At 36.5% G+C, this 20,338-nt stretch overlaps 1 protein-coding gene across 1 annotated transcript; it reads right to left on the minus strand.

Annotated features, from left to right (window-relative positions):
• Nucleotides 1-5,702: 5,702 nt before the first annotated feature.
• lrrc8c (leucine rich repeat containing 8 VRAC subunit C) lies at nt 5,703-17,748 on the minus strand. Its single transcript, XM_073851517.1, has 3 exons — nt 17,673-17,748; nt 12,858-12,999; nt 5,703-9,453 (listed from the first exon to the last, which is right to left on the minus strand). The coding sequence occupies exons 2-3, from the start codon at nt 12,993-12,995 to the stop codon at nt 7,213-7,215; spliced, it is 2,379 nt and encodes a 792-aa protein (XP_073707618.1). The 5' UTR covers nt 12,996-12,999; nt 17,673-17,748; the 3' UTR covers nt 5,703-7,212.
• Between the last annotated feature and the right edge of the window lie 2,590 nt (nt 17,749-20,338).

Here is a 20,338-nt window from a genome sequence, read left to right on the forward strand (position 1 = left end):
GCTAAAGTTTACGGGAGGATTTACGCGCGAAACACCTGACCGGTGTCTCTAAGTTACTAAGCAACCAAACCCAGTTTGTTACACTTGAACAGTTTGAAACCACTTTCCACGAAAAGGGTACAAAATTGGTTCAGGTTTTATTTTTATTTCAAATTACATAAGCTATTATTTGCCGTTTATACTAGATTGTTTATAAAGTAGACAAAAAAATAAAAAAGCATGGCAAAATTATTAACATAGTTGCAATTTTAGAATAGTCACTCAAAAGGTGCTTACAAATGTTGTTTGTTGTTAATTCTGACTATTTTTATTTATTTTTTATTATATTATATTACAGTTTAAAATAATGATTTTCTAATTTAATAAATTTAAAAATAAAATGTATTCATTAGTCAATACTCCAGTCTTCAGTGTCACATGATCCTTCAGAAATCATTCTAATATGCTGATTTATTACTTTTATTATGAATTTTAGAATTTAAGAAATAAATAAGAACAGCATTCATTCAAAATAGAAAATGTTTTATAAGTCTTTAACAATTTAACACATCCTTGGTGAATAAAAGTATCCATTTCTTAAAATAAAATAAAATAAAATAAAACATTTACTGACCACAAACTTTTAAATGGTAGATTATATTGTTAAAAAATGTTTCTATTTTGAAAAGATGCTCTATTTAATAGTAATAATAGTTCTATTTAATTTGATTAAATAATCCTGAACTAAAATATCACGTTTTAATCAAATATTATGCAGCAAAACTGTTTTCAACATTGATAATAAATCAGCATATTAGAATGATTTATGAAAGATCATGTGACACTGAAGACTGGAGTAATGATGCTGAAAATTCAGCTTTGCATCACAAGAATAAATTGTATTTTAAAACACACTCACATACAGTGCCTTGCAAAAGTATTCATACCCCTTCATTTTTTTTCACATTTTGTTTTGTTGCAGCATTATGTTAAACTGCTTTAAATTACTTTTTTCCACATCAATCTACATCTCATACACCATAATGACAAAGCACAAAACAAGTTTGTAACAACTTTGTAAATTTATTAGAAATAAAAAACTGAAAAGATCCCGTTTCTGGGACACTCAAAATTTAGCTCAGAAGCATTCATATAAGCTTCTAGATGTTACTACACTTCGAGTGGAGCTAAACTGTGGCAAATTCATTTGAATGAGTATGATTTAGAAAGGCACACCTCTCAGAAAAGGTCTAACAGCTGAAAATGCATACCAGAGCAAAAACCAAGTCCTGAGGTCAAGATAACTGCCTGTAGAGCTCAGTGACAGACTTGCGTTAAGGCAATGATCTAGGGAAGAGTTCAGAAAAAAATCTGCTGCATTGAAGGTTCACAGAAGCATTATCCATAATGGAAGATGATTGGAACAACTAGGACTCTAGAAAATGTCTGCCAGCCCCCATCCAAGCTGACAGAGCTTGAGAGGAGAAAAGGTGAGGCAAAGAATGGCAGATAATTGCCAAATGCAGATGTATAAAGCTTGTCACATCATACCCCAAAAGACTTGAGGCTGTAAAGGTGCTTCAACTATGTACGGAGTTAAGGGTATGAATACTTATGCAATGTACTTATTTCAGTGTTTTATTTTTAATAAATTTGTAAAATTTGCAAATCTGGTTTTTGCTTTGTCATTATTATGGTGTATGGAGTGTGAATTGATGTGGGGAAAAACTAATTTAAAGCAGTTTAACTTTTGCAAGACACTGTAGAAAAATAGCTATTTTACATTTAAATAATATTTCCCTATATTACTGTTTAATCAGATATTTTGATCAAATAAATGCAGCCTTGGTGAGCACAAGAAACTTCTTTAAAAAAATAAAATAAATCTTACTGATCACAAACTTTTATTTTGTATAGTGACTTGTGTTGCAGGACTGAATGGTTGAGACTGCTGATGTATACAGACAGTGCTGAAATAAAAAGATGTTGTCCCCCAATAATTTTGTTAAAACACAATTATAATGTTATAAAAATCAAAACGATAAACAAATACAAAGTGTAGTTATTACTAGACACCATAAAATAATAGGGGAAGGGGGGCTCACCTGTCAGTTTTCACTGTAAATGCATGCCTTTCTGTCTTGTTTATATGTAAATGAAATCCTTTATGTTTTACAAGCAAAACATATGGTTGCAAATAAGATTAAACAGACTTTGCCTTCCCCTCCCCACTGGACAACCAGGTCCTGCAAGTTTGCTTGTATTTAATTGCCACATGAACGTTTTGGTGTGGGTCATTGGTGTGGTTATTTTGTGTGACTAGCCACCTGCACACACAGAGGGAGACAAAGGACAGATATCAGGAAACCACAAAGAAAGGTCTCAGAGTTTGACTGAAACAAATGGTGACAAGGTGAATCCCACATTCCAATTTGTGCCGCAGGCAAATTCTGGGTGCATGAGGACATTTCTTGGCACTGAAGCTATTCAACTATAATAGGTTGGTCTGAAGAAAATACTGTGAAAGACTAGCTTAGCTTTAGTTTTAATGTCTGCTTTGATGGTTTAAATAGTTTCTTTAGATTATACGAAAAACAGTAGTTACGCTTATAGATTTCAAATCTATGTTGATTTATTCTGCATTCAGACATAAGGGTTTCTCTAATCACAAGCTTGAAATTGTCCTCTTGCCTCTATCCATAGCTCCACTTTGACAGCTGCTGCACCTTGCCTTTTCATGGTTGAGCAGAGAGCAGTCTTCTCCTCAGGGTAATTTTTCAAGATCACACTGTCCAGGGTCATCAGCTTGTCAGGTTTATAAAGACCTGCGGTCTGGTGCAGAACTTTTCCTCACTTCTTGGCTTGTTCTGAACGCAACACAAATCACAGACCTGCAAAAACTCTTCACAAGACAACATTAATGAACTTACTCATGCCACCCAGCAGCAACATGCTGTTTTGCATTAAACACTTGTTAAAATACAGTTGAGGTCAAAAGTTTACATCCCCCTTTCAGAATCTGCAAAATGTTAACGTTACCAAAATAAGAGGGATCATACAAAATACATGTTGTTTGTTTAGTACTGACCTGAATATATTTCACATAAAAAAAAGATGCTTACATATACTCCGCAAGAAAAAATTAGATGAATTTTTAAAAATAACCCGGTTCAAAAGTTTGCATCCCCTTTGTTTCTTAATACCTTGTTCTTACCTGAATGATCCACAGCTGTGGTTTTTTTTTTTGTTTGTTTTTTGTTTAGTGATAGTTGTTCAAGAGTCCCTTGTTTGTCCAGAACAGTTAAACTGCCCGCAGTTTCTTCAGAAAAATCCTTCAGGTCCCAAAAATTATTTGGTTTTCCAGCACGTTTGTGTATTTGAATTTGATTCCAACAATGACTGTGCGATTTTGAGCTTCATCTTTTCACACTGAAGGCAACTGAGGGACTCATATGCAACCATTACAGAAGGTTCAAATGCTCACTGATACTCCAGAAGGAAAAACCATGCATTAAGAGCCGGGGGTGAAAACTTTTGAACCGAATGGAGATGTGTACAATTTTCTTATATTTTGCCTAAATATCACATTTTTTTCATTTAGTACTGCCCTTCAGATGCGACAGAAGATAGTTACATGTTTCAGAGAAGACAAAATAAGTTAAAATTACCCTGATCTCCAAATTCAAAAAGTTCTCACCCAGTATTTAGACAGTTTTTCTTCCTATATTTTGCACATCGCGAACTTCTCCAGTATTTTCTCCTCTTTGCATTTATCTTTAGTGTATCTGGCTTCTGTTCATGTGAACATGTCGTTCACAGCTGGTTTATTTGCCCAGTTTAAGAATTAATTGTGTGTTATTATTAGTTGGACAAGTTTTCCAACCATTAGACAGAAGTGTATGCAGTTAAATGGATATTTCACCCAAAAATGAAAATTTAATCATTAATTACTCTCCTCATGTCGTTTCAAACCAGTTTGACCCTGTATAGACAGCAAGGGTCCTACACAAATTAAGATATTTTTGATGGAATCCAAGAGCTCTCTGACCCTGGCCTGCATAGACAGCAAGATTCCATGTTCAAGGTCCAGAAAGGTACCAAGAATATTGACAAAATATTCCATGTGACATCAGTGGTTCAACCCTTTATGAAGCTACGAAAATCACAACTTTATTTAACAATTCTTCACGTCACCCTAGCACCATTTTGGAGAGTACCACGATGCTTGCGTGTGTTTTTCTCAAAACGTCTTCTCCATTAAGGAAACAGTGTACGTTGCTTAGAGTATGCCGGGGTTTTTTTTGTTTTGTTTAAATCATACCATTTGAGTAATTTAAACCGGTTTATTATTTGAACTGGTATATCACCCAGCACTATGCCACAGAGTACCGATGTGGTCCCTCTAGGGATCGTGGACCCCCCTGTTGAAGCTCTTATTTGTAATGAGTCAGCCATACTACATTTGATAAATGGAATCTTTTATACTAAGTTGTGACAAGGAATCAGCCAAGAGTTAAACATCTCCATCTTGTTTACAAATTAGTGTAGTTGTACTCTATTTCAGGGTGCAAGTACTTGCCTGCTTTAGATCTTTACATGGTGTTGTGTTTCAGAACGGTAATTAAACAAGATATGTTCTATATTCGCTGCTTCTAGCATTTGCTGTCCACTTTAGTCAAAGTTAGAAGACATGCCTTTATACACTGCAAAAGCTGTAGCAAATCCATCTCATCTGGAGTATTGTACAGGTAGAGGAGAACATAAAGGATATTTTCTCCTTCCCTGATAATTTTTTTTTAAATTTACCTTATAATGGAACATCATTTGTATTAAATAACCACATGCAAGGCAGAGGTAATGCCTTTGAAAGTGGCTGAAGTGAGTTTTTTTCCATCTCTGCTTTTTACTGTAGACCAGACGTGATTCAGCTATCAATAGCCATATCCATCACAGCTGATCATGTGACCGAACAAACACTCTCTGATCCCTATTTGGTGCTGGAACATGAGATGAGATGGGAGACAACACCCACATACCTCCATCAGACAGGATTTCTCCGTCAGACATTGCTAATACTCTTTCACATTAATGATGTAGGGCCTATAACTGCTTTACACAGCTTTAATATGTATTATCACTACTGTAATGACCACAATTATGCAAATAAAGCCAATTTGAATTTAATGCAAAATTATTTTGCACTTGAAAAATATATATATATATATATATATATATATTGAACATACCTGATATATATATATATATATATTTTTTGAAGACACAATTTAAGTAATTTAAAATTAAAATAAAATAATAAAATAAAACAAAAAAACAAAACAAAACATCTTGTTTGCGATTGCATTTTTTAATCTCAGCAATGTGTCAGAATTTCTGGTGGTCATGCATTTAGGAGGTCAGCGAATTATTCTTAAACCTTGCATGGACTCAAATCTGTTGCATTTACTGCACAACACTGCCATCTGGGTGACAACTCTCCCTTGAGAATTACAAAACATTAACTGAACTCAACACAAGGGACAAAAAATGCATTTTATTTATGCTGTTTTACAACTCAAAAATACTTTGGTAGAATGTAAAAGATACAAAACTGAAATAATAAGGCATATGGTAGCAGTATAATATGTCAGCACTTCTATTTAACGGCAAAAATCAACATCCTTCATTTTATGCGCAGACTTAAAAAAAAAAAAAAAAAACACTGTCCACGCTTAAGCACTTTGGCATCCACCCCATTATAACCTTCAACATGCAGACCATACACAAGACCAGAACAGGAACTGTCCTCCTCAACCCAAGACAGGTCTACTGTCAACAAAATCACTACAAATGAACCAAATCCATTTGATACATAAATACATGCAAAAACACACTAAGGTCTGGTGATCTAAACAGCTCAAGTATTCAGTTTTAACCTTCTTAAAGCAACTAAAGATGTGTATTACCAGTGTCTTGGAATTTATACATGAACACTGATTCAATAACAGCAGTCCATTAAAAAAAAAAAAAAAAAGGCCACATGCTGATCTCAGTACATCAGACGATTCAACTTCCACAAGGCAAGATCAGATCCGAGACAATGTAATTAAAATATTAAGGAAACTTAGTCTACCTCATTTACCTTAATGCACCTTGAGAGATATTTCCTTTTTTGCATATTATAGACATAGCAGAATCCATTTTATAAAATGCATTTGTATATATGCTTACAGCTTTGTTTCTGACAAATGTTTTCTTTCAGGTTGCATAAAACAGCGTACAATGCGAGATACACTGACAAATACTGTTGACTAATATGATGAATACATCTATTTATAGTACATTGTTGGTTTATAAGAAATGTGTGTACACTAAAAGGCTATGTTAAGATAAGTGAAATGCCTTCTGCATCTGCATTCTGTCTTAGAAGTCAAGTACTGTTTAAACTAAGCAAACCACAGCAGGATAAATACCCCTTCATGACAGTAGAAGATGGTACAACTAGTTCAAAAGGGGCATAGTGAAACGTGGTTGACTTTATCTGCCCAGGATCTACTACCAACAGCTGTCAAACTTGTTTTACATCAAACGGTAATGCAAAGAAAAACACGTAAAGTCGACCTGAGAACACATGCATAAGCGTTTGAATTAGAGCAAATACGACTAGTATAAATGATTACATGACCTACTTTCCTGTTGTATATACTTCAAATCCTTGCAAAGTCATTTATACACATAAAAACTCAAATAAAAGGAATGTAAAAGTTTCCAGTGCAAAATCTAATATCGCCATTTCCAGTGCAAAACATGTTGTACAGTACTTGACCTGCAAAAGCTTAATGGACTATGAAAGCAAATGTCAGTCGAATGCAGTGAAAGCATACAATGCAATTGCATCCCGCTGTCTGTAAAAGAATCCCTGTCGTAAGTTGTCTACTTTTATGATTTACAGCTTAAAAATATATATATATAAATCTTAGAAAATTAAGATAAAGAGTCTTAAAACTTACATTTGACATGACTTCTTTTCCATACTATACAATGTAAGGCATTAAAAAGGTATTCATCCTTAGTCTTTTTTGCATTAAAAGGCCATTAAGCACAAGTCCAGCTTTAAACAAGAAATTGCAAGTACTCACCCATACAGATCACAATATATACTACAGGACGGAACACCTGGAGTCTTGCCTCTTAAGGAGTCAGATTACAATATTTGGCATTAGAGCAAAGCAGTCATCACTCTGCTTGCATTTGTTCCCTGATGTCTGAAGGCAGCGTCTCAAACAGCGCGTCTTCTACGACAAGTCCACCGTGCTTTAAGGCGCGACAAGAGCCAAGTTCAGCTGGTAAGCACTCAAAGTGATTACCCTTTAACTCCAAGTGAGTCAGTACACCTAGGAACGAAATCTTTGGTGAGAGAACCGACAGCATGTTTCTCCCAAGCTTCAGAGTCTTGAGCTTCTTACAGAAGAAGAGCTCATCAGGAATATTTTCAATTTTGTTGCAGCTAACAGAGAAGTACTGAAGGCTTTGGAGAACGCCTATCTCTGGTGGGATAAAACGGATGTCATTGTTGGACAGATCTAGGAGGCGCAGCTTGTTGCACAGGAACAAGTGTGAAGGCAAGATCTCGATCTTGTTATGGCTAAAGTAGAGGCGCTCCAAACTTCCGAGCTTTTTAATGTGTTCAGGTATAAAAGCGATGCTATTGTGCCAAAGCTTCAGACAGATCAGTTTACGGAGATGCTGGAAGCTGACGATCTCTTCAATGGTGCGGAGATTGTTCCCTTTCAGATCCACCGTCTGCAAATTAGACAGGCTGAAGATAGCATGTGGTATGCGTTCCAGGTCACAGTGCACCAGCTCAAGTTCTGTTAGGTTCACCATCTTTTTCAGGTTGTTTAGCATGACCAGTTTGGTGCCATCATTGCAAATACAGAGGCGTTGTAGATGGCTGGCCACATCCACGATGGACTGAGGGATCTTGGTGAAGTTGCTCTTGAGCGCAAGTGTCTTCAGCGCTTTGAGCTCTCGAAGAGAGTCTAGGGTTACGTTCTTTGATGCATCCGAACTCAAAGAGCCAATCAGATGGAGCTCTTCCAGGTTTCGCAACACATACATCCACTGCGGAAGCTCACGGGCGTCATCAAACTTCACTCGCAATACCTTCAAGTTCTCCTTGAGGAAGGAAGTGGCTGCGCTGTGGATCTTGAGCGAGCACTGGTAGAGCGAAAGCTCCTGGAGATCCTCTAGTTGGGCAATGGATGCAGGTATGGTGACATTATTAATAATCTCAAGCTTTAAAGACTGCAGCTCTGTCACCTCAAAGATGGTGTCTGGGAGACCGGACAACATGAAGAGTTGAAGCTCTAGCCTGTTGTTGCTGTTGGTCTGCAGCTTCTGGCGAAGCTTGTCGGCTGTCCACTCGTGGTTAAGGTTGAGCTGTTTCAGCTTGTTTTCACTCACCTCTGAGAGAAACACTGCAAATCTTTTGGAATATAGAGGATCATACTGGTCGATCATGTGCAACATGAAAGCAAAGTCATTCTTTACATCTGGGATGTCGTCAATTCCGGTCTCTTGCCTGACATATTCGAAAGAGTATTCCTTGAGGGAAATATAGAACAGCCAGTAGGATGTATAAAGGCATGTGAGTCCATAAACACCAACAAAACACAAATAACAGTAGGAGAGCTTTGAGAACAAGTGGGCCATAGTATGATTGCAACAGAAGTACCGATAACCAGTCATGTCTTGCATGTTCTCGGTACAGGTAACACTGAACCTAACCTTTGACACCAGAGCACTGTTGTATGCAATTATAAGGACAAACTTGAGCACTTTTACCACAGTCTGACGGACATACATCATGTATAATATATCTCCCTCCTCCACATGCAGGCGGAATTTTTTGACCTTCTCAAACAAAGCCTTGGCTTGCTCTCCTTCCTTCTTGTCAAGGACACTTGGTGCTGGCTTGTCAACAACAATCTTTTCAGGAATGGATCTTAAAGACTGAGTCTTCTCCAGGTTGCCCTCGCCAATCGGAGTATCAAGGTTTGACCTACTGGCGCTGTTCTTCTTGTTATCTTTCTCCTCAGGATTCTCCCCAGATACTTCTGACAGTGCCCTCGTAGTCCATGGAGAGTCAAAACACTTGCCCAGGATGGATATGAAGTGCTCAATTTTTGAGCTGGAGCCAGGAAACTTGAACCAGAAGTTGCTGCACACCATGAAAATAACGGTATGTATAAGAACCAGGTAAGGGAAGTACTTAGCATACCAATGCAGTGCCTTTTCATAGCACATTTGGTTTATGTAATTATACTGCTGAATATCCAAGTTCGTCTTCAGTCCTTTCAACTCATGGACAGGCACTGTCGATTCATGATTTGAGGAAGGAGGTGGGCACATCAGCTCTGTCTGGTTTGGCAAGAATGTCCTTTGAGGAAGGCATATGATTTTGTCTTGCATCACCTAGAAGAACAGAAGAGTGTAGCTATCAATATCAACACCATCAAATCAAGATGTATGGAGTGTTAGTGTTAGTTTACAATAAATGTAAACAATGCCACTGAACTGAACTCGCATATTTTGCTGATTATTACTGCTAAAAATGGTCAATTATTGTCATGTTTTGGGCTGTACTAATCGCTCAGAAATATTTGGAGTACTGCAAACTGCCAAAAGTTACAGTTGAGGTCAAAAGTTTACACCTCCTTTCAGAATCTGCAAAATGTTAATTATTTTACTAAAATAAAGAGGGATCATACAAAATGCATGTTGTTTATTTAGTATTCATCTGAATAGGATATTTCACATTAAAGATGTTAACATATAGTCCACAAGAGAAAATAATAGTTAATTTATAAAAATGACCTGGTTCAAAAGTTTACATCCCCCCTGATTTTTTTTATACTGTGTTCTTACCTGAATGATCCAGTTTTTTTTGTTTGTTTGTTTGTTTTTTGTTTGTTTAGTGATAGTTGTTCATGAGTTCCTTGTTTGTCCTGAACAGTTAAATTGCCTGCTGTTCTTCAGAAAAATCCTTCAGGTCCCACAAATTATTATTATTTTTTTTTCAGCATTGTGGTGTATTTGAACCCTTTCCAAAAATGACTGTATGGTTTTGAGATCAATCCTTTAACAGTGAGGACAACTGATGGACTCGTATCCAACTATTACAGAAGGTTCAAATGCTCACTGATGCTCCAGAAGGAAAAAACATGCCAGGGGTGAAAACATTTGAACAGAATGAAGATGTGAACATTTTGTCTTATTTTCCCTTTAGTACTGCCCTTCAGAGGCAAAAGATGATACTTACATGTTTCCCAAAAGACAAAGCAAGTTAAATTTACCCTGATCTTCCAATTCAAAAAGTTTCACCCCCTGGCTCAATGCATTGTTTTTCCTTCTGCAAACTTTTGAACCAGGATATTTTTATAAATTCAACTATTATTTCCTCTTGTGGACTATATGTGACCCTGGACCACAAAACTGAAAATTTTTTTTACAAAACTGAGATTTAAACATCATATGAAAGCTCAATAAATAAGCTTTCTATTTATGCATAGTTTGTTAGGATAGGACAATATTTGGCTGAGATACATCTATTTGAAAATCTGGAATCTGAGGGTGCAAAAAAATCAAAATACTGAGAAAATCACCTTTAAAGTTGTCCAAATTAGGTTCTTAACAATGCATTTTACAAATCAAAAATTACATTTTGATATATTTATAGTAGGAATTTTACAAAAAATCTTCATGGAACATGATCTTTACTTAATTTCCTAATGATTTTTGGCATAAAAGAAAAATATAAAATTTTGACCCATGCAATGTATTTTTGGCTATTGCTACAAATATACCCCAGCGACTTAAGACTGGTTTTGTGGTCCAGGGTCACATATGTAAACTATATGTTTTTATGTGAAATCTTATTTAGGTCAGTACTAAATAAACAATAACATGCATTTTGTTTGGTGTCTTTAATTTTGGTAAAATAATTAAGATTTTGCAGATTGTGAAAGGGGGATGTAAACATATGACCTTAACTGTATAACAAATCAAGAGTGCATAAATCTGTCTGAGAAACAAAAGCCTTTGTGGTTGGCCAAACTCAACCACGATTTCCAGGATAAGAATCTTGACAACATTTTTGTTTGTTGATATAATTTCCAGTCAGGTAGGTGAAATATTAGGCTAATATCTTAATTAATATTGCTTGTATGTATCTTTACCACCTTTTAACTTTAGTTTGTCAAAATATTGTGCCCTTTCCTGCTTACTAAGTCCTTCTCTCTCTGACATAAGGGTAATCCCTCTTTAAAGAACACTCCACTTTTTTTTGGAAATAGGCCAACTCAAAAGTGGAGTGTTCCTTTAAAAGTATTTGGGGGACCAGAAAACCAGAATCTGTCTATGTACAGCCATTCTAATTATATTAATGTTTCTAAATAATATGCAAGTAATTTTCCCTGGATATAAAAGAATTGAAAATGAAAGTTAATGAACCTCAAATGCACACATCAGAGAGCAAATTAATAAACCTCAAGAGTGTAAAAGACACCAGGCGAGGCTATTTTATGTACTGAATTATAATTCCACACCAGCCACAGATTGCCGGGAACACTGTAACACTATCTGACTAGGAGCATCTCTTTTAAGATAACTATTCTGGTGCTCTGACATCAGTGTTGTGACTCAGACAGGAAATGAGAAATCATTACACTGGTCACTTGAATTCTAGAGGGTGCTCAACGATTGCTCAATTTTAAGTTAAATCTTTTTTAAAGAACCTAACAGGCAGAAAAAAAAAAAAAATCTTTCACTAGAATTGAAAAGCAGTCAACAAAAACATTCTGTATTCGTTTCAAGATGTGTGCCCTCCACCCCTCCCTTTTCCTGCAAACAGTTTTAGTTTGTCTGGTAATTACCATGTGGTTTCTGTCTGGGAAGGTAATGAGAAACAAGAAAAATCAGCTAAAAGGAGAGGGAAAAGATTGTGAGAGCTCTACACAGCACTATATTGTGGCACAACCACAACAGTCTGACTGCTGAGTAAAGCCTGCTAATGAAGCATCAGCAGCTCTGAACACGGCATCTCTGCAGTAAAATGGATGCGAGGTGCAGAAGCCCCAAGTGGCTAATAAAATGTGCATTATGCACTACATGGCCACTCAAAGTGCCCCCAGTCCAACATGGTCATTTAGCAAAGAGGAGGTTATTTATTCCCCCCCCCCTCAGAACCACAGGAATATGCCATGAGGTTAGTAAAAGCATTAATTAGGTCAATTAATACAGCTTTCCCTGGGATTATCACGAACATCCAATCGCAATTTGCACAATCATGCAATTGTGCCATTCTTTGATGCACACCTCCAGGGACAGTGGGGGATATTCCCACCCTAACAATGGGTTCCTGTTAATGTTTGTTGAGACTAAAAATAATTAGGATCATCTAGGAATTCAAACTGAAGGCCAAGCGTGCTTCTTGAAGCTCCACCCACTTAGTTTACGAGGCTGTGCAGCTAGACTACAGGAGTCATTTGTGTTTATAGAGGGGCCACCATAAGGGGAAGCAGTAATCTTTTCGTGTGGGGTGGGTGGAATTTAGCTTTTTTTTCCGTTAACAAACTCCCACTTCTAAACGCAGTATGCACTGCCCAACAGTGGGCTGTTCATGCACAGAGGAGATCTATCTTTGGTGTGAAGTCATTCATTATTTCATTGCTGTTGATCAAAGAAGACTGTATCTTAGTACTGCTTAAGATGTTAGCTTTACAGCAATAAAAAAAATGCAGTTTGTTTGTTTTTTCACCTTGAAAGACCTTACTGTGCTTTTGGTATGTGGTTTAATGGAGAAGAATTGTAATATTTACCTGCAGAGTGCATCCAAACACACCTATCATGAGCATGACCACAGAGAGGTAGTCTGTGAACACATCCCACCATGGTTTCAGAACCCGGAACGCCGACTGCTGTTCCGTGAACTGACGGAATTCAGTTACTGGAATCATACTCCTGTAAAGGTACAATGAAGAATTATGAATTGGAAAAGAAACAATAAATGTTGACTAAAAACAGATGATATGTGACCCTGAACCACAAAACCAGTGATAAGGGTCAATTCTATTAAACTGAGATTTATACATCATCTGAAAGCTAGATAAATTAGCTTTCCATTGATGTATGGTTTGTTAGGATAGGACAATATTTGGCCGAGATACTGTTTGAAAATCTGGAATCTGACGGTACAAAAAAATAAAAATAAAAATAAAAAAATGTCAATCTTACATTCAAATACAGTTATTCCCCCAAAACTTTGCAGTTTATAGTTATGAAAAAAAAGTGGAGCATTCAAATTGTAAATTGCTTCAGTTCACTACATACGTATTATAATCAAAGATGCTTTCTAAACTGCACAATGAATCTCTTATTTACCCCGTGTTTACACTTTGTTGGTTATAATGAAAGGATTCACTAGCAACTAGACAAAAACTCTGATACTGAGCAGAGATACCTCTAATTGGACACTGTGTTTGTGAGCTGAACACAGTCATGCTTGTGATTGGCTACAATGCACAAGTTTTTAAAAAAAACACTGTAAACAAAACATCTTTGATGCTCTTCAGAGGCCAAGCGCGCAACTAGCCTGCTGTATGCATGGTAGAATGTGAAAGCCATGGTATTGTTATATTTTTAATATTTCAGTACTTGGTATACCGGTACTTTCGACAACACTGCACTAGACTAAATATAAATTGGTGGGCGCTTAAAATAAATAAGCTATGGTATGACAGTCTACCAGCATTATATAGTATGCAGCAGATTGAAACGTATTTATTGTTCTAATAATTTTAATAGCCAAAGAAAAATAACCCTTAACAGGGAACATTTGTTTACACAGGAACAACATGTTTGTATTTGATCATTTAAATTTGCATTCTGTGTGAAAAACACACTTCCAATGATCCATTTATTTGAATATTACATTGCTGTCTGGAATTGTGGTTGATTCTTCATTCAACTACTACATTCAGCAATAAAACATTTCTGAATACTGACTATTGTCCATATACATTCTGTCCCTTCACAGTCTCTACAAGTAAACTAATGAAATAAATGTAAATTCAAATCCATACATCTATAGAGGGTTTGCACTTAGGTCACAATGTGGTCAGTTTTCCAGATGTGCAGCCATACTGGCGATACTCGGATGTAAACAACAGCATGGGACTCCACAGTTAATTTCCTACTGAATATGTTGTTCTGCTCATTCATGCTGCATAAACCATGGAAAAGCACGTGGAAGCTGCTAAATCATATAGAGAAGGGCTTAGTAAGCAGGAAAGAACACAATATTTTGACAAACTAAAGTTAATAGATGGTAAAGATACATACAAGCAGTATTAAGATATTAGCCTAACATTTCACCTACCTGACTGGAAATGATAAGAACAAACATGAATGTTGTCAAGATTCTTGCTCTGGAAATCCTGGTTCAGTTTGGCCAACCACAAACGCCTCTTGTTCCTCAAACAGTTTTTTGCACTCTTCTTGATTTGTTACAATTTTTGGCAGTCTATAATCTACCAAATGTTTTTCCTGGTCTGACCGGTTAGTACAGGCCAAAACATGACAACAACTGACCATTTTCAGCAGCAATAATCAGAAACATATGCAAGTTTCGTTCAGTTCAGTGGCACGGTTTATGTTCAGTGCCGCCACTGGGGCCTACTGACGACGCTTTGTGAAAACACACTAACTATTTGGCAAATACTTACGTTTACCTTAAAGGAACACTCCACTTTTTTTTAGACCAATAGCATCACGTTCAAAAATGACCAACGAGTTTCGATATTTGTCCTATTTAAAACTTGACTCTTCTGTAGTTATATCGTGTACTAAGACCGGTGGAAATGCAAAGCTTCAATTTTCTAGGCTGATAAGATTAGGAACTACACTCCCATTCTGGCATAATAGTGAAGGAAGTTTGCTGCTGTAATAAGGCTGAAGCAGGAGCAGTAATACCACGCAGCACATGTGCAAATGCTAAACTAGCTGGGAACTCATTTCTGATAATACTCCGCCTGCTTCGGCCATATTACGGCAGCAAACTTCCTTGACTATTACGCCGGAATGGAAGTGTAGTTCCTAATCTTATCAGCCTAGAAACTCACAGCTTTGCATTTCCACCGGTCTTAGTACACGATATAACTACAGAAGAGTCAAGTTTTAAATACAACAAATATCGAAACTCGTTGGTCATTTTTGAACGCGATGCTATTGGTCTAATAGGATTCAATGATCTATGCTAAGCTATGCTAAAAGTGATATCGCCAGAACAGGAGAACGGCTGAATGGATTTCAAAACGGTAAAAATCAACTTATTAACTCAGGGGGAGTTGGAGAATGAGCCTATTTCCAAAAAAAAGTGGAGTGTTCCTTTAATTCCTAAATTCTTATCCAGTGTCTTTCAGGATTCATAGGTCACTTCTAATTGCAAATCAATTTTCAGTTGCAATTTGCAATGACCTATGAGTCCTGAAAAACACTGGATAATAATTTAGGTCAGCTTAAGTATTTAAAACAACACTGTTATGAAGACTAGCATAATATGCCCTCACGTTCTAATGATTCCTAATGTAGGCAGCCTGCCAGGCTTCCTCTAATCTCTATTGAGCTGCACTTCTTGTATCATTTCATACACAAAGCATATTCCACTGGTCTTATTAATTATTGAGATTACTGCTGCATATGCTTCACTTTGCAGCAGTCAGCCAGTCAAAAACGAGGGTTATATATGTGTACTTATAAAAGGCCTGTGCAGATGGAGAGCATTGACACAACAAAGGAGTAAACACACACTCACACAGAATGCCACAAGGAAGGGGAGAAGTACTAAACTACCACACATGGTTTAAACCACTATTAATGAGGAGACATACTAAGGCACCTTTCAGAAAATCTAGACAAGTACTCGGTTGTAGTCCTGCACCTGACGCAACACACCTGAAATCCATTTTAAGTCAAATAGTCTGAATTACTCTCCCTGATCAAAACATCAGATAAGTGAAAACATTCATGCAAGAGCACACAGAAATAACACTTCACACCCTGTACATGTGAATGCACTAAACTAAACAGTATAGTGTATAATTAACTTACTTATGAGGGGGGGGGGAAGTATAAAAGTATAGCGAAACTTGTACACACAATCATCACAAACTGGTCAGCAAATGAATTAAGCAAACCAGACCTCAGCTGATCATAAATCCTCAAGTGGTGTACTTGCTGTAAATGTTAACCTTTCAATTGTGCTTACACCAGAGTAAACACAATCTGTCTTATTCAGGTTAAAAAATGCTTCAGTATCCATACAGTTTGTACTTTCATAAATATCTCTCAAGGAAGGAGACAACATCAAAGTTTGCATATTTAGATGCAATCTGCCTGTGTTCTATGCACAGAATGAGTGGCCACAACCATTATAAAAAAAGGAACCTAAGGGTACAAGAACTTAACTGTATATGCAACATGCTTCAACAGGCAGCCTTCTTCAGGCAGTGCAAAATATTTGGACATTTGTGAACAGCTGCAGCAGTTCAAGTATCTGGAACTCCTGGTCCCTGGCTGGGTTTGTCACAAGATATTTTCCTTATGTGGGTTTGAAACTTGTAAAATGCCCAGAAATGCCTTGACACTTCCAGGAACACAACAAAATTATCTAAAGATACAATTATCATAGATAAATGCAACACTATATCCAAAGCTTAGACACTGCTAGATGGAAACCACTGGCAGACTGAAAGGAAAAATCCAACTAGGTATGATAGACAAGAAATAAGCAGTACAGAAACGGATGGAGCTCTATGCATGTTCCTGCAGATCTGCTATTTAATCTAATAGCTTTAAGTATCCTACTAAACTCAGCTCAGCAAAGATCTGTACCATCTCCTGGAGCAGCTCTTCCTGCCAGGAAATGGGGTGATTCTCAAATATAGTCGTGGAAAAAAAACGTTGCATGTCTGAATCACATCCAGTCAGCAGGATGAAGAACTCGCTTTCAGAAGACTGTAAAAACATTTGCACGGATGATAGATGTTCTGTAATGTTACGTGGGGATGATTTCCTCAACTGCTAATTACGGAAATCGAAATAAACAACATTAATTTCCACTCACAGGAAAAAACAAAAACAACGCACGTTCACTTATGCTATTTTTTTATTTCATTTTAAATCCGCTCATTTAATATGAATCTCTTCTACTCTCTTCTCTGAAGTTTTAAGTATTGTAAATAAAGGCCTGTCTGGCTAATCACTATCTGTATACATTAGTAAATAAAAACAAACAAACAAACAAACACAATATTTTACTTATACAATATTTAACTTTGCTGACGCACAATTTTAATTGATATTCTATGAACTGTATCGACTCTTTCCTCAATGTTTATTTGTCTCAAGCATTTGTTTGAGTAAATTCAACACATGTGCTCCACTAACACGTATTTAGAACAATAACTGTACCACGTTTTTCTCACTGAGAGGGTTTGAAAAGTTAAACGCTGTCCCGAACGGCTATCCCACAATTACGTCAAGAAGATGAAATTATCCAAGATAAACGTCTGCCATGTTAACGTTTGGTCTCAAACACCGATAACGCGAAAGAAACGGTCTAGGTTTTGACTCACCTTTAAATGGCTTGAAGGCGCGTTCTCCGTCTACAGCTGAAGATTCTAGCGGGGACTGTAGCATGTCCTTGTGGCTGCGGTGCTCGGTTAGTTCTGTCCTCCAGCTGCTATAGGCTGAGCTATCTTGGGCGGGTCTTCAGTACACAATAGCGTTCCCAGAACCGCCTTTCTCACTTTCCGTTTAGATTTTGCGCGTTATGTCGTGCTACATCTGTCCATGACCCATAAGCACCTCATTGTTACAGAAACTCTCAGGAGCATATCCTCTACATCCCCACCATTTTAACCAAGTAAATAAAGGCATTTCCTGTGCGTCACGCTAAAGTTAATTGTGGTTTTTAACAGTTTAACAGTCCTTGTTTAACCTAAAAGACACGGGAGAATGAGCAGGAGAGAATGTATCAAGCAAGGCAGTGGTTTATTGTAAAATTCACACAGGGTTTCTGACTTTGTCATTTAAATGGCCCGCACAATTACATAGAGAGTGAAACTACTAAACAACAATTCAAGAAATAGTTTTAAACATGAGTAATGTAACTTTTTTTTAGTACTTTAGTGTTTATTCTTAGTATTTATATTTATAATACTAACGTCAAAAAGTTAGAATGTATCCACAAGCTATTCATTACAGTCATCCTCCTCCACACCAGCCATAGCAGACATTAACTTGACTATTTCATCCCACTGTCTCCATAGCCTCTGTACTAGATCATATGTTTACAGCGTGTCTGATTGGCTGCACCATCTGCTAGGCTTGCTTGCACGCTCCCTCTTTGTTCTATGGAAACCCTCTTTGACTATGGGCAGCAGTCAGCAAAGACTTTAAAAGGTCTTCCTCAACTAAAAGCCTTTTCACTGTAAGGCCGAGGCACTTTATCAGCTCTGCTGAAAGGCTCCACATCTGGTTCCTTTGGAAATGAGTTACACTTACTCTGTGGTGGAACTCGGCCATTAAATAATTGTTTTAAAAGTGTATGAAACAAATGTCATTGTGTTGTTGATTAGCTGCATAGATAATCAGTCTTGTAAATGCACAGACAACATTTCAAAGTAAATGTCATGTCAAGGACAGAATTTATGACCCACCAAATAGTTGCTTCAAAGTGATTTATTTCTTGCAGGTGGCAATGTCCAAATTTAGTCTGCTTAAGATACAGGAGAAGAATTGTAGTGTTGCTCTACTCCTAAGAACTCCAGAACATTAAGTGATGGGTTTTATTTTATTATAGAAATGTTCCAAAAAAGAAAGCAAGTCATACAGGTTTGGAACAACGTGAGGATGATTAAATTAAAGAATTTTCATTTTGAGTAAACAATCCCTTCACCAGAGCTTTTGGTAGATATTTTATTTGTTTGCATGCATGTATATGCAACTAACCAACATCAGAGAACTGTAAACATGCAAATGTTTTGTTAAATTATTAAAATAACTCCAGCAATATTTCAAGCAAATATTATATTTTAAGGTGTTTGGCCGACCAAAATGTTTAGGGATCCCCGCATTACATGAACAAACATTAATAAACATGAAAACAATGACATCCAGACTCGTCCAGACTTCCAGAATCAATAAATAATTTACTGTCATGTGTGACGTAATCATGTAATCCAAAAAAGTAACTGTAATCTGATTATAAGAAATTTAAAATGTAATATACTCAAATTACAAGTACATAATGCTTGGAATCTGATTATGTAATCCAGAATACAGGTACAGTTGAAGTCAAAAGTTTACATACGCCTTGCATCTGCAAAATGTTAATTATTTTACCAAAATAAGAGGGATCATACAAAATGCATGTTTTTTTGTTTTTGTTTTATTTAGTACTGCCTGAATAAGATATTTCACATAAAAGATGTAAGTCCACAAAAGAAAATAATAGCTAAATTTATAAAAATGAAAATAAAAATTTACATACACTTCTTTATACTGTGTTGTTACCTCAATTATCCAGAGCTGTGTTTTTTTTTCTTGTTTAGTGAAAGTTGTCCCTTGTTTGTCTTGAACAGTTAAACTGCCCGCTGTTCTTCAAAAATCCTTCAGGTCCCACAAATTCTTTGGTTTTTCAGCAATTTTGTGTGCTTTTGAGTCACTCAGTTGTCCTCGGTGTGAAAAGACGGATCTCAAAAATCATACAGACATTGCTGGAAAGGGTTGAAATGCACATAAATGCTGAAAAACCAAAGAATTTGTGGGACTTGAAGATTTTTTCTGAAGAAGAGTGGGCAGTTTAACTGAATCAGGACAAACAAGGGACTCATGAACAACTATCACTAAATAAATTCCCTAAGATATTAAGAATCCAGTGTATGTAAACTTTTGAACAGGGTAATTTTTATTTTTATTTATTAATTATTTTCTCTTGTAGACTATATGCAAAGACCTTTTATGTGAAATATCTTATTCAGGTCACGTACTAAATAAAAAATAACATGCATTTTGTATGACCCCTTCTATTTTGGTAAACTAATTACCATTTTAAAGATTTTGCTAGGTGCATGTAAACTTTCGACTTCAACTGTAATCAATTACTATCCAGCACTGCTCTTTACTACAACTTTTTAGTGCATTCAGTGTGCACATTTGATTAGTACATGTCTCTAAAAGATCATTTCTATCATGTGACACTGTTTAATGACTCCTCAAACTTGCCTTATTGACTACT

This window comes from Garra rufa, chromosome 12 (assembly GCF_049309525.1).
Source record: "Garra rufa chromosome 12, GarRuf1.0, whole genome shotgun sequence".
In the NCBI taxonomy this organism is placed as follows: domain Eukaryota; kingdom Metazoa; phylum Chordata; class Actinopteri; order Cypriniformes; family Cyprinidae; genus Garra; species Garra rufa.